A 15356-nucleotide genomic window follows, 5' to 3' on the forward strand; every position below is an offset into this window, starting at 1 on the left:
ATCCTCCTGAAAACCTCCCTGCGCTTGAGACTGCAGCGACCGAAGCGTCCTAACATTATCTGTCACTTCCTTTGATGTTTGTGCCCTGAGAAACAACTCTGGGGGTTTAAGTCCCGCCTCCTGAGCGCTTCCAGATGTCACACATCCTCCTTTACTGTGAGAACAAAACAAGAGAGGAAAATAGAGGCATGTCGGCTACAATGCAACACAAAGATCTTGCAGCCATATTGCTTCTGCCCCCTTAAAAACCATGAGGCATTTCTTATTAACACGTATGCATGCTCACCCACTAGTGTTTCTTCCAAACATGGCGTGTTTTTATATGTTTTCTTATGTTGTGGTGGAAAGCGGCTCAAATATGTGCCTCGTTGAGCTCTTTAAACAAAAACCTTCAGCTTGACCTTAAGGGCACTTCTACGTCAGCTTCCCTGGAGTCATGTCTGAGGTGAGCTGTTTTTACAACATGTGAGGATTTAGGAGGCGCTTTTATAGGTTCAAGGCACAAATGGACTCTGCTTCATGAAGCATACAGACCAGAACATAGAAGAGCAGGTTGAGGTTATATTTTTGTATCAAAAGTGACTCCATATTCCTTCACTCTTATGGTAGTACAGCGTACTATTAAAGTCAAATGGATGACCAACAAAAATATTATGTTTTAACCAGTTCTACAAAAATAAAGATTTATTTTATTTCTTTATTTCATATCATAAAACACAATTACAATATTACTCCAGAACATATTAAAGGTATTGTACCATAAAACACAATTACAGCATTGTTCTCCAGAGCTTAACAGTCTATCTCTCTATAGGCCCTTTAATGCCTCCTGTAGGGCAGCAACAACAGCCTTCCACTCCCGTCTCCTGGGCGAGTGGCTGCATGGAGCCCCATGAGTGGTTTAGGCTCTGCAGCTCCTCCACAGTTCTTCTCCATGTGTTTCTTGGTCTTTTTTTCTTTTGGTTCTTCAAAGAACCAGAAATGGTGCCTCAAATAACCATTTTTTTTAAGGTTCTTTGAGGCACCTTTGTGGGTTCTTTAATTAACCGTTTAAGGAAATGGTTCTTTAAAGAACCCTGGTCTGAAAATGGAACCAGAAATGTTTCTTCTATGGCATCCGATGTAGTATAATAAATACCTCTGAGGTGTAGTGCAGTAGAAGTACAATAAATACCTCTGAGATGTAGTGCAGTAGAAGTACAATAAATACATTTGTGTCATTTATAACAGGATACGTGAATAAACACAAAACCAAAAGCCAATAATAACTTCTGGATAACTTCTGGTTCAGAGTCTGGAGTTCATCTCTCAGCTTGTTGTCTGCTGGTCAACAGCGACATCTTGTGGCCTCGTGTGGCCTCTTCCAGCAGCGGGAGTGTCTGAGGAAGTGAAAGTAAAAACGGAGCAGGAAACGTTCAGACATCGTGCATGAAGGAGAATGTTCGGTTTGGACCTGCGGACACAGAGAGAAGCCCAGTCCACCTCCCCGAGGGACGAGAGGCTCCCACTGGGCCACACAGGAGAGGTAACTGCTCATGGACTGTTCTTGTAGAGCGCGTTTCTAGTGAGGAAGAAGAGAAGAACCGTGTTTTTAAAGGGAGATCAAGAGGAACAGGCCACAGAGACTGACTCGTTTATTACTACGTGTCATAGTCCAAAGACTAATCATTTTAGATAATAAACCTGTGATGATTACAATGTTTAGAAATATGTCCATTTCAATATTTTAGTAGCTCATGTAAACCTCTTTATTTCAGATTTAGGACTGTTTGAGTTCAGTTGAGTTTGAAGAATTACCGGATGTGCTGTCCCATTTCGTGACTGACTTCCTGTCCAGTTTGATCTGCTCTGTGCAGCTTGACGCACTCCCCTCTCTGCTTTTTCTCTGCGTTTTAATGCCAGATCAGCTAAACTAAATAGGTTCTACACATACGTGAAATGCATTACATATTCTATGGAAAGAAAGGACATCTAATAAAAGTGTCTAGAAATATTGCAGTGGTGAATATATATATATATATATATATATATATTTTAAAGTTTTTAAAGTTGATTTGTTTGTAATATGTATAATAAGCATATCATTTAGTTATCGCTACTGAGAATTTATCAAACATAAAAAAGGAAAAAAACCTGACGTAGATAGGTTTGCAGTTTTCAAGGTGTATATTTCAAATTGCATCTCTTACACACATGGAAATAAAGTTGTGAACACCGGCTGAATCATTATACCTGCATTTTAACAGCTACTGTGTAAAGGGAATACTGCTCTTAAAAAGCACCTTATTTGTAGTGTTTGCAAAGCAAATGTTATTGCACTTTTAGCAGTACTTTTAAAGTACTGCTAAAATAAAAGTGCACAATACACTACTTTTTAATTCATTATTGAACTTTGCGCATAACAACACTGTGTTGTATATTTGCATGTTTATTGAAAAGAACACTGTCCTGTACTGTGTTATGTTTAGTTGATGATCAATACTTTTTTTTTTAAGAGAATAAATACTTAAAACAACATCTTAGGTTGTTTTCTTCACCTGAAAAAAGTGCATAAGAGGTGAAAGTACGTTGTCATCTCAGGCTGCTTTAACTTGACTTTTTTCTTGTCATCAGGGAAATCACAACTAAAGGCAATGAAGAGCTGATGGAGTCTATCATCAGGAGGAACTTTGAGGCCTCTGTGTAAGTGTGTCTGATATACAGCCTGCATGTGTTCAGTGTGGTCCACAATCATGTGTAAGTGTGTCTGATATACAGCCTGCATATGGTCAGTGTGGTCCACAACTATGTGTAAGTGTGTCTGATACACAGCCTGCATGTGGTCAGTGTGGTCCACAACTATGTGTAAGTGTGTCTGATATACAGCCTGCATATGGTCAGTGTGGTCCACAACTATGTGTAAGTGTGTCTGATATACAGACTGCATATGGTCAGTGTGGTCCACAACTATGTGTAAGTGTGTCTGATATACAGCCTGCATGTGTTTAGTGTGGTCCACTATCATGTGCAAGTGTGTCTGATATACAGCCTGCATGTGTTTAGTGTGGTCCTCAATCATCACTTGTTTAGCTGTTGCTGTCTTCTTTGTTACTGCAGTATGTATTTTCTTCTGCCCTTTAAAACCTTTTTGTGACTTCAAAAAAAGAATGAAACTATTTATAACAACAGTTTATGCAAAATCAATAATATGCCACACAATATACAAAAAGGAAGATACAAAATTAGAAACATAACTGACAAAAATACAACAAATAAAAGCTAAATGCTATAATAAAAGTAACAATAAATACTGTAGCAGAGTAAAAGATGTAAAAGGTAAAAGGTGATTAGTACAAAATCAGTCAGGCACAGATTTCTTTAAGCATGTTTCAATTAAAGACACACCATTGAGAAAAGGAGCGGGTTCAGCCAGGCCTTTTCCTGTTCTGCAGACAGTATAAATGTAGTGTGGAGATAGTAATCTGTAAATATGAGAGATGGATGTTTGGTTCCCCACCCTCTTATCTTGGGAAGCACATTATTCAGAAAGACATCTTGTTACTCTGAAAGATTTGAGAGGTTTTACATAATAGTTCATACATCACAGTCAGAATCATTGTTGTAATTCACTTTTTATGTAAGCTTTTATTTTGTTCTCCAGATCATTGAAGTTGGATCCGTGTGCAGAACACACAGAAGTAAGGAGACATGGCTTGTACAACACAGTCTGCCTTAGAATACGTCAAAAATGGCAGAAGATCTCTCGTGGGAAAATTAAAGGATCTCTCAGTGATTCTGGAGAACTTGAATCAGAAAGGGATTTTGAGTAATGAGGAGGTTTGCGAAATAGAGGCAGAGCGAAATGACTACGATAAACGCAGAAAAATACTGGACTCGGTGATAAGAAAGGGTAAAGCAACCTGCTACGAGTTCCTCAGGATTCTTGACGTGACGAGAAAGTGGACATTAGACAAGGACATGCACTACTGGATCAGCTGCTTTCCCTTCCACGAAGACTCACAAACAGATACAAGCTACTTAGAAGGTATGTGAAAGCAAAGTTCTAACTGATAGTGTGTGTTACATCTTTATGATTTAGCTTTATGGGGCTGATTTGATGTAACTTTGGTATTTCTCAACCTATTTTCCCATGTTTTTGTGACTAATGGGAACAACAGTGTTTTAACTGATTTAGTATTGATGGGGAACGCTGCAGACGTCAGCTGCTGAACGGGCTTAATGTGATCACACCGTCAATGTATTTCAATGCTTCCTTTCTTATCTCCTTTAGCTTAGGATACACTGCACCATCCTTTACCAAAGGAAAGGAGAACATGAAAACAAACTATATGCCTTTCGTGCATTATTTTCATACAGTCATGTAGACAGTGCCAATTTGTTCCACTTTATTTTCATTTATCTATTTTAAACGTGTAACAAATGGGTAAGAAACAAAACAAGAATAACAAATACAATGGACAGTAAATATAGCTGTCAATAAACATTTTCTGTGCAAATTTGAGATACTTAATTTTTATTAGAGTATTTTCTACTTTATACTTTACTCAGAGGTAAATATTGTGGTTTTTAATTCACTACACATATCTGACATATCAGGGTTCCCCCAGGGTTCTCTGATACTGGACCAATTACAAAATATTGTCCCCATTAATCACTTGGACACAAAAACATGGGAAGATATGCTCCAGGTTGAAAAATACCAAAGTTACCCTTTAATGTGTGTAAGTGCAAATACTGTGCTGTAGTATTATATATAGTATATTTATTTACTCACTATTGTTTTTATTTTAGGCCCAATGCCGTGCCACAAATATCAGGTAAAGTTGAAGTTAAAAGCACAAAAAATATCAAATCAGTTCTGGACGGCAAACAAAAAACTGTTTGAAGGAAACAATAAGCCCGATCTGTCGTACACGTCTCTTGTGTTAGACACACAAAACATTTCCCCTCCAGTTAAAGTCAAGAACTTCAAGAGAAAGAAAGGCAAGAAAAGTCGCCCTAAAAAGTTAAGGACATACATCCCCGAGAACAAAGCAGAAACTTCCCCCAGTGACCTGCTGAAGACAGGTAGAAACATACTGTTGGTTGGTAAACCTGGGATTGGAAAGACAGCAGTCACTCACCAAATGTTGAAACTGTGGGCAGAAAGAGACAACAAGGAGCTTGATTACATGTTTTACTTTGACATGAGAGAAAAATCCGACATCAAGAACTTGGAGGATCTTCTCTTCGGTGTGTACAGTGAACCAGAAGAAGGCAAAGAAAAGGTTTTACAGGACATAAAGAACAACTCTGACAATGTCACGCTCATTTTTGATGGAATCACAGATCTGTCTCACCATCCATCAGTGGTGAAGAGGCTTGTAGAGAAGGACCTACTGTCTGAGGCCAAGATCATTGTGACTTTGAGACCGGATGATGAAGAAGACTTCCCTTCTGAAGACTTTCACAGAGTGGAAGTGAAAGGCTTTAGTGAGCAGGCCATAAAAACATACTTATCTGCAATGCTCGGAGAGGAACAGAAGAAGGTTTTGAGCAACGTGGAGTTGTTCACTCTTTGCCATGTCCCAATGTATGCACTGATGGTGTCTGTCTGCTTTTCATCTGAGACACCAGAAGACTCTCCACAGCCGTGCAGTATAGCTGACATCTACATCAATATTGTTCGCCAGTGCCTTCAGATCAACAACCCCCCAAAAAAAAAAAATCTAAATTCCTTCATCGACAGCAAGAGGAATGAAATACTATCTTTGGCTGAGGTTGCTTTTCATGCATCTAAAAGAAAAACGGTGAGCTTGACAGAACTTCCCTGTGAAGACAGCTGTGTCCTTTCCTTCCTGAATCCACTTGTTATCAAAGTCCACCCCACGGAGACAAACACAACATATGCATTTCTCCATTACACCATGCAGGAGTTTTTTGCAGCGCTGTGGCTCTTGAAGAATCCAGATCAAATCAAGGATGTGTTTCAGCAATGCCTCACTGAGGAGAAGAAACACATGAAACACCTGATCCCTTTCATGTGTAGATTGTTGAATGTGAAGAGCGCGAGTCTCATGAAGTGTCTGATTCCAGCTAAGAAGCTCAAGAATACATCGAACTGGTTCTTTGAGGAAATGATCGACACATTGTATGAGAAAGATGAGGCTGGTCCTGAGGACAGTGGGCTTGATGTGGACATACTGTTCCTATGCCAGTGCTTGTATGAGTCCCAGTGTCCTGAAGCATGCATGAACCTCCTGGACAAGCTGGACTACCATCTGGATCTCAGTGGAGAGAGTCTGGACCCTCTCACATGCTGTGCTGTGGCCTATGTGGTCGCTCAGTCGACGGAGAGGAAAATATCGCTGAACCTTGAGGACGTCACGGTATCAGAACAAGGAATGAGACAACTATTTGGATGCCTTAAAAACGTCCAAAGGTATGAGTGAGCATGTGTTTTAAGTGTCTAATGACTGTTAAGGTTACAACACATCTAATTAAGTACAATTTATCTGTTCTTCTTCATGTGTAACCACTTATTTTCATTAATTAATCCAAGACATATTGAGGATGAGGAAATAGAACAGAAATCAATTCAATTTAGCTGTAGCATCTGTGCGTAAACACTTTTTTATGATCCTTTACTGTTTCTCTACTCGGTTATTTTAATAATGAGGAAGTGGTCTCTGATTATTCTTCAAATTAAAGGTGTGACCCTCTGCTGCTGCAGCTGTGGAGGGTTTTGCTTCTGAGTGACGGGCAGATGGACCACATCAGCTTACTTGGCCTTGATGGAAATCAGTTGCACCTTCCAGTTGAGGGTCAAAGACAGCTGTTTGACAGAGCAGTGAGAGTCATGCAGAGGATTCCTACGAAGGTTAATGTCTGCCTCCACTGGGAGAGAGAATCTCCAGTCTGCCCGAGTCTGTGCACGTCTCTCTTAGAGGCTTTGCCACACATCAGCTCACTCAGGTATGTAGCTTCTGTTTTTACGTGATGCTGATTCCACACACTTTAAGTTTGATCCTTTTGTAAAACCGTTGATGCTAAAGAGTTTTACAGTACATGTACTGTTTGATACATCTGTTTGTCATGCAGCTTCAGGATGACACACAGAGGTCCAGCATTACAGGACCAGGAGCAACGGACACTGGAGAGGAAGAAGAAGCAGCTGTTACTGGATTTATGCCTGAAAGCAGCACTTCATGAAGGAGAAAGCTTTCTCAATGAAGTGAAGACGCTCTTCTCATTGTTTTCTGTCACCACTGACTTAAATAACACCCTTCTTGACTTTTATCAGCATGTCGAGACGAAAGGGTTTTCAGCTGTCATTCCAAAACTGAGGCCACTTTTCCAGTCAGCTCCTTCAGTCTGGTCCATAGACCTCTCAGAGAGAAAGACCTCCATCCTCCTGGAAGTGCTGAAACTCCAACCAGAGAAGAAACAAGTGGAGCTGAGAGGCTGCTCACATGAAGAGAGTGAAGTGAGAAGTTTCCTACAGTGTCTGCCTTTTATCTCACAGCTCAGGTAACTGGTTACCTTTCTAACCATTTCTGTTTTCACTAGAAACTAGAAGTTTTATGCTACAGTTTAGAGAAATATTGAGTTTTGTTTGATACAAACTGTACATCAAATGTTTTTTTATCCTCGTTATTTCAGTTTTGTGCCTCAGTCATCAAAACCTTCAGAAGAAATCTGGTTCTTTGGGAATCTGTTCTGTGCAGCAGCAGAGAGAGAACAGACAGGAGAGAAGATGCTGGAGCTGTTATCATCAGTGTGCTCATATGAAACATTCCCTTTGAAACATAAATGGTGTGATTTCCTCCTGGACCTGTACTCTTATGATGCTGAAACTGGTCTGAGTCTCCTTCCATCATTACAGTCAGTTGTTCTCCAGTCAGCTCCTTCAGTCTGGTCCATAGACCTCTCAGAGAGAAAGACCTCCATCCTCCTGGAAGTGCTGAAACTCCAACCAGAGAAGAAACAAGTGAAGCTGATAGACTGCTCACATGAAGAGAGTGAAGTGAGGAGTTTCCTACAGTGTCTGCCTTTTATCTCACAGCTCAGGTAAGGTCATTTTACTTTACATGATGTAACTCTTCATATGAAGAGTGTCTTTCTAAATAGGGTTAAACTAATGTTCAGTGATGCCTACATTCTAACATCACCATACTATGAACACTGTTCCTCTGATGTGTCTTTGTCATCAGTCTTGTTTGAACAGCTGGTGACTTCCTCCATGTGTCTTAGTGTTCTACAGTGAGTTGTGGTCCTAGTAGGACTTCCAGCACAGACTGTGTGAACAGACAGTGGCAGTCAGAAACTCAAGAAGCCTCTACTAACACAGTGTGTGCTTCACAGCATGTTAAATAACTACTAATGACAGAAAGTATAGACAGCAGCCCCACCGCAGCTACAACTGATCCACAACCAGACTCAGTTACCAGTGGTGGAAAGTAACTACTGTGAACCTTTACTCAAGTAATGAAGTACAGAGTTATACTTTTATGAAGTTTATTTATTTTATGCCTCTTTATATGTCAACCCGACCACATTTCAGAAGGACACAGCTTTTTATGTGACATATTAAACTGCAACAAGTCTGGAAACATGTCACAGTCTGCTGCCTGTATGAGAATAATAAAGGATGTGAATATTAATAATAAGAACAGAGTAGCTCAGTCCTGCTAATACCTCCTCATACACACATAATAACACATCACACAGACATGAAAAGACCTGCAGGTAAAACTGCTGTTGGCTTTATTTTATTTACATCTCAGCAGATTAGAAATAAACGCTGAAAACATAAAGAAAATATCTTTTGACACATTAAATAACAAACGTCTCTTTTAATTATATTTCACAGTAATGTTCAACATGAATGAATTAAACAGATGTCAGTCCTCTGAATCATCAACATGTAGTTGTGTTGTATAACTTCTGTCTCTCTGCTGTTGTTCCACTATTTATATTTATATATTGTGAATTTATTTTACTCTCAAATCTCAAACATGAAATCAAATGATATGAAGTGAACTAAACCAGCAGGAAGCAAAGCTGCAGTAAGTCCAGAGACAGGATGAGTGTTTGTGTTGTGAGTCAGTCAAAGTCCAGACATGATGTTCAGTCAACATGTCATTAGATTGTTCACAGTACACACATGTACAAGATGGAGTCCATCAGTAGTGACTTGTTGTGTTTATGCAGATGAAACCAAATCACTAAATGTTTCCTTTATTATTTCAGTATTGATCCTCACTGGTTAGATCGTTCTGAAGAAATCAAGTTCTTTGGGAATCTGTTCTGTGCAGCAGCAGAGAGAGAACAGACAGGAGAGAAGATGCTGGAGCTGTTATCATCAGTGTGCTCATACAAAACATTCCCTTTTGATAATGATGATGATGATATTGATGATGATGATGATGATGATGATGATGATGATGATAATGATCATCACACATATCAGAGTGGTTTCCTGCTGGATCTGTGCTCCCACCTGAAGGACTGTGAGACTGAATCAGGTCTGAGTCTCCTTCCATCATTACAGTCAGTTCTCCAGTCAGTTCTCCAGTCAGTTGTTTTCCAGTCAGCTCCTTCAGTCTGGTCCATAGACCTCTCAGAGAGAAAGACCTCCATCCTCCTGGAAGTGCTGAAACTCCAACCAGAGAAGAAACAAGTGAAGCTGAGAGGCTGCTCACATGAAGAGAGTGAAGTGAGGAGTTTCCTACAGTGTCTGCCTTTTATCTCACAGCTCAGGTAAGGTCCTTTTACTTTACATGATTTGATAAAACATGAGTTTTTATTATAGACTAAACAACCCAACAGTTATTAAACTAAAGTGGATCATATTTACTTCTCCACGACCAGCTGCAGCACTAAAACGCTTCAGTCAGATTTGTGGTGTTGTGATTCAGAATGCATTCTTCATTCAGAAGTAGATCTCCATTCAATAAATAACAGAGTCAGTATAATCATGCTCTTACTCCAGTGCACCTCGTGTCAAACCACTCACTCATGCTTCTAGTCGTCTGACGTTCAACATGAAACATCAGCGTCAGTAAAGCTAACGTGTCTGAATGAAGGTCTCTGTCTGACCGAACCAGTGAAGCAGAGCAAAGAGTTTGGGAGGACACAGCTTCTTCTGTGACTTATTAAACTGCAACAAGTCTGGAAACATGTCACAGTCTGCTGCCTGTATGAGAATAATAAAGGATGTGAATATTAATAATAAGAACAGTGTAGCTCAGTCCTGCTAATACCTCCTCATACACACATAATAACACATCACACACACATGAAAAGACCTGCAGGTAAAACTGCTGTTGGCTTTATTTTATTTACATCTCAGCAGATTAGAAATAAACCCTGAAAACACAAGAAATTATTTTGTTATTATATAACATCAGTGTGTTATAAATTGTAACAACTCACCTCATTATATAAACCTAAAAAGGGAAAAGTTCATGAACCTAAAATGAAAGGGCACGGGCGGATCTGAGTTGGTGTACAGACACTACATCTGACTGCGTTACATGGTTGAACACACAAAAACACGCTGAAAGTTTCTCTCAATTAGTCACTATAATGACGGACCACATCAGACACAAAGGAAACCACACAGCCAGTTAAATACAACACCATATATTAATATACAGCTAATTCATACATGCCGTATGACTTTGCTGTATAGCAGGATGCAGCAAACGGAACAGAAACCGTGAGGCTCCGCTGTACTCTGTCCGGCACAATAAACTAAACATTTACAAACTATCACTCAAACCCAGAGTCCCATTAGTTCCAACGTTCCTGAAAGTAACACAAAACAGTCCGATGACGAATTAATCCCCAAAACTAAGTCAACAGGTGGAAGCGTGGCGAGACGCCGCGGTTCCTTTGTCCACAGACCTCACGTTCCCTCACCACAGCCCGTCTAGCTGCTGGTCCTTTGAGCCGTTTCCAGTGAAGTCTCCAGATTTATAATCCATGAAACGCTTTCTTTGGATCCTTTTGCCGAGCAATCGCCGGAAAACCGTGTTCTCTGACTCCGCTAAACACCGCTTGCTCTATTCTGTCTACACGCACAATTCATACAAACCAGGTAAAATGTTATAACAGCAATAACAGACCCAGTTCATATCCTGTGTAATCATTACAGGCAGCTGATCATATTCATAAGCACTTTAAATATGTGAAGGAAAATAATAACCAACAGGTTCCTCATTCACAATTACCGTACACAAAGACAGACTTTGTTATCATTACAAAATGATATAAAGTGAACTAAACCAGCAGGAAGCAAAGCTGCAGTAAGTCCAGAGACAGGATGAGTGTTTGTGTTGTGAGCAGTGGCGGGCTGTGCATTTTATACCTGGGCCTTCTGTGCTGTCCTACTACAGTTGAACAGCTACGGTGCAGATACATGAATCCGTGCATGACGGGACGCTGCGTCATTAACGGACAATGCCAGTCACATATATTCATTTGACAACAAAGCATGACACATCAATCCAGCAGACCTGCAGCGGATCCACGCATTCCACCACACAAGAGCAAAAACAAACGCAGTTTGTCCCTTACCGAATGCTGTTCACTTACAGACAAAGTCCATCCTCCTTTCTTGTTGACAAAGAGTTGTACGGTTGTTTAGTACATCGTTTCAGTTCCAGTAAGAAGTCCTTCTCGATTAATGGACGCCAGTGACAGTCGAGCGTCTGCGGCCGGTTTGCAGCGGGACCGGGATCCCACCTCCGCCGCCGCGCCCGCCGGTCCGTGGGCGGACCGCGGTTGTGGAGCTCCGTTTCCCTGCAAACGTGTTCGTTGATCTGAAGATCCACTGGGGTTTCTCCAATTGTTTTCAAAAGCACCGTAGTGTCCTGCCGTGCTAAGGCGTCCTCAGGTTAGCTTAGCGTAGCTCCAAACACCAAGACGCTCAGTTAAAATGAAACACATTCCCAGACATAAAATGTGTGACGCTGTCAGCCAGGAACACCGTTCATAAAAATAAATAAACTACACCAAGCAAAACCCTAAAAATGTTATAATTTCTTCCATATCTTTCCAACTAACTTCTGCCAGCTACCTTAAATTTCACATTAGTCATGCACTGGCTCACTGACCAATCACGGCGCACCTTGATGCAGACGTATTTAGCAGGTACCTCGGTACCACTGGCACTTCAAAGAATACGCCCAACATGTCAAACTAAAGGTCTGATTGGTTGAAGACTGTGACAATCAACAATATCGTTCCCATATACTTCTGCAAAGTCTACCTAGAGACATAGGGGCTGAATCTGATTGGATAAAAGCTCTCCTTAAAACAAGCTGCAGGCTGGAAGCAGAGCAACAGAGAAAGACAGGAGCTGTGCAATGAGAAAATAAGCTAATGTGAAAAATTATTATAATACATGTAGTGTGTTTGTGAAAAATTATTAAATTATAAAATAGCTATAACTTTGTGATTGTGTTTAGGCCAGCAGAGAAGGCTTAGCTGGCCCTGACGGCCCACCGCTGGTTGTGAGTCAGTAAAAGTCCAGACATGATGTTCAGTCAACATGTCATTAGATTGTTCACAGTACACACATGTACAAGATGGAGTCCATCAGTAGTGACTTGTTGTGTTTATGCAGATGAAACCAAATCACTAAATGTTTCCTTTATTATTTCAGTATTGATCATCTCTGGTTAGATCGTTCTAAAGGAATCAAGTTCTTTTGGACTCTGTTCTGTGCAGCAGCAGAGAGAGAACAGACAGGAGAGAAGATGCTGGAGCTGTTATCATCAGTGTGCTCATACAAAACATTCCCTTTATATGATGATGATTATGATCACACATATCAGAGTGGTTTCCTGCTGGATCTGTGCTCTCACCTGAAGGACTGTGAGACTGAAACAGGTCTGAGTCTCCTTCCATCATTACAGTCAGTTCTCCAGTCAGCTCCTTCAGTCTGGTCCATAGACCTCTCAGAGAGAAAGACCTCCATCCTCCTGGAAGTGCTGAAACTCCAACCAGAGAAGAAACAAGTGAAGCTGATAGGCTGCTCACATGAAGAGAGTGAAGTGAGGAGTTTCCTACAGTGTCTGCCTTTTATCTCACAGCTCAGGTAAGGTCATTTTACTTTACATGATTTGATAAAACATGAGTTTTTATTATAGACTAAACAACCCAACAGTTATTAAACTAAAGTGGATCATATTTACTTCTCCACGACCAGCTGCAGCACTAAAACGCTTCAGTCAGATTTGTGGTGTTGTGATTCAGAATGCATTCTTCATTCAGAAGTAGATCTCCATTCAATAAATAACAGAGTCAGTATAATCATGCTCTTACTCCAGTGCACCTCGTGTCAAACCACTCACTCATGCTTCTAGTCGTCTGACGCTCAACATGAAACATCAGCGTCAGTAAAGCTAACGTGTCTGAATGAAGGTCTCTGTCTGACCGAACCAGTGAAGCAGAGCAAAGAGTTTGGGAGGACACAGCTTCTTATGTGACTTATTAAACTGCAACAAGTCTGGAAACATGTCACAGTCTGCTGCCTGTATGAGAATAATAAAGGATGTGAATATTAATAATAAGAACAGTGTAGCTCAGTCCTGCTAATACCTCCTCATACACACATAATAACACATCACACACACATGAAAAGACCTGCAGGTAAAACTGCTGTTGGCTTTATTTTATTTACATCTCAGCAGATTAGAAATAAAACCTGAAAACATAAGAAAATATCTTTTGACACATTAAATAACAAACATCTCTTTTAATTATATTTCACAGTAATGTTAAACATGAATGAATTAAACAGATGTCAGTCCTCTGAATCATCAACATGTAGTTGTGTTGTATAACTTCTGTCTCTCTGCTGTTGTTCCACTATTTATATTTATATATTGTGAATTTATTTTACTCTCAAATCTCAAACATGAAATCAAATGATATGAAGTGAACTAAACCAGCAGGAAGCAAAGCTGCAGTAAGTCCAGAGACAGGATGAGTGTTTGTGTTGTGAGTCAGTCAAAGTCCAGACATGATGTTCAGTCAACATGTCATTAGATTGTTCACAGTACACACATGTACAAGATGGAGTCCATCAGTAGTGACTTGTTGTGTTTATGCAGATGAAACCAAATCACTAAATGTTTCCTTTATTATTTCAGTATTGATCACCGGTTAGATCGTTCTAAAGGAATCAAGTTCTTTGGGAATCTGTTCTGTGCAGCAGCAGAGAGAGAACAGACAGGAGAGAAGATGCTGGAGCTGTTATCATCAGTGTGCTCATACAAAACATTCCCTTTATATTATGATGATGATGATCACAGATATCAGAGTGATTTCCTGCTGGATCTGTACTCTCACCTGAAGGACTGTGAGACTGAAACAGGTCTGAGTCTCCTTCCATCATTACAGTCAGTTCTCCAGTCAGTTCTCCAGTCAGTTGTTCTCCAGTCAGCTCCTTCAGTCTGGTCCATAGACCTCTCAGAGAGAAAGACCTCCATCCTCCTGGAAGTGCTGAAACTCCAACCAGAGAAGAAACAAGTGAAGCTGATAGGCTGCTCACATGAAGAGAGTGAAGTGAGGAGTTTTCTACAGTGTCTGCCTTTTATCTCACAGCTCAGGTAAGGTCATTTTACTTTACATGATTTGATAAAACATGAGTTTTTATTATAGACTAAACAACCCAACAGTTATTAAACTAAAGTGGATCATATTTACTTCTCCACGACCAGCTGCAGCACTAAAACGCTTCAGTCAGATTTGTGGTGTTGTGATTCAGAATGCATTCTTCATTCAGAAGTAGATCTCCATTCAATAAATAACAGAGTCAGTATAATCATGCTCTTACTCCAGTGCACCTCGTGTCAAACCACTCACTCATGCTTCTAGTCGTCTGACGTTCAACATGAAACATCAGCGTCAGTAAAGCTAACGTGTCTGAATGAAGGTCTCTGTCTGACCGAACCAGTGAAGCAGAGCAAAGAGTTTGGGAGGACACAGCTTCTTCTGTGACTTATTAAACTGCAACAAGTCTGGAAACATGTCACAGTCTGCTGCCTGTATGAGAATAATAAAGGATGTGAATATTAATAATAAGAACAGTGTAGCTCAGTCCTGCTAATACCTCCTCATACACACATAATAACACATCACACACACATGAACAGACCTGCAGGTAAAACTGCTGTTGGCTTTATTTTATTTACATCTCAGCAGATTAGAAATAAAACCTGAAAACATAAGAAAATATCTTTTGACACATTAAATAACAAACATGTCTTTTAATTATATTTCACAGTAATGTTAAACATGAATGAATTAAACAGATGTCAGTCCTCTGAATCATCAACATGTAGTTGTGTTGTATAACTTCT

At 40.2% G+C, this 15356-nt stretch overlaps 1 protein-coding gene across 1 annotated transcript in view; it reads left to right on the top strand.

Annotated features, from left to right (window-relative positions):
- The window catches only part of LOC306715262 (nucleotide-binding oligomerization domain-containing protein 1-like), a gene marked incomplete at its 3' end in the record, with an annotated part of 11930 nt that extends 2007 nt beyond the window's left edge, over positions 1 to 9923 (top strand). Inside the window, exons 2-10 of the mRNA XM_079185577.1 lie at positions 1335 to 1525; positions 2614 to 2682; positions 3641 to 4024; positions 4792 to 6421; positions 6691 to 6954; positions 7081 to 7509; positions 7642 to 8049; positions 9232 to 9697; positions 9900 to 9923. Of these exons, the coding sequence (XP_079041703.1) occupies positions 3688 to 4024; positions 4792 to 6421; positions 6691 to 6954; positions 7081 to 7509; positions 7642 to 8049; positions 9232 to 9697; positions 9900 to 9923 (3558 nt within the window). The 5' untranslated portion in view covers positions 1335 to 1525; positions 2614 to 2682; positions 3641 to 3687. The remainder of the gene's footprint in view (positions 1 to 1334; positions 1526 to 2613; positions 2683 to 3640; positions 4025 to 4791; positions 6422 to 6690; positions 6955 to 7080; positions 7510 to 7641; positions 8050 to 9231; positions 9698 to 9899) is intronic.
- Between the last annotated feature and the right edge of the window lie 5433 nt (positions 9924 to 15356).

The sequence above is a fragment of the Pholis gunnellus genome (assembly GCF_910591455.1).
Source record: "Pholis gunnellus genome assembly, chromosome: 24".
Lineage (NCBI taxonomy): Eukaryota > Metazoa > Chordata > Actinopteri > Perciformes > Pholidae > Pholis > Pholis gunnellus.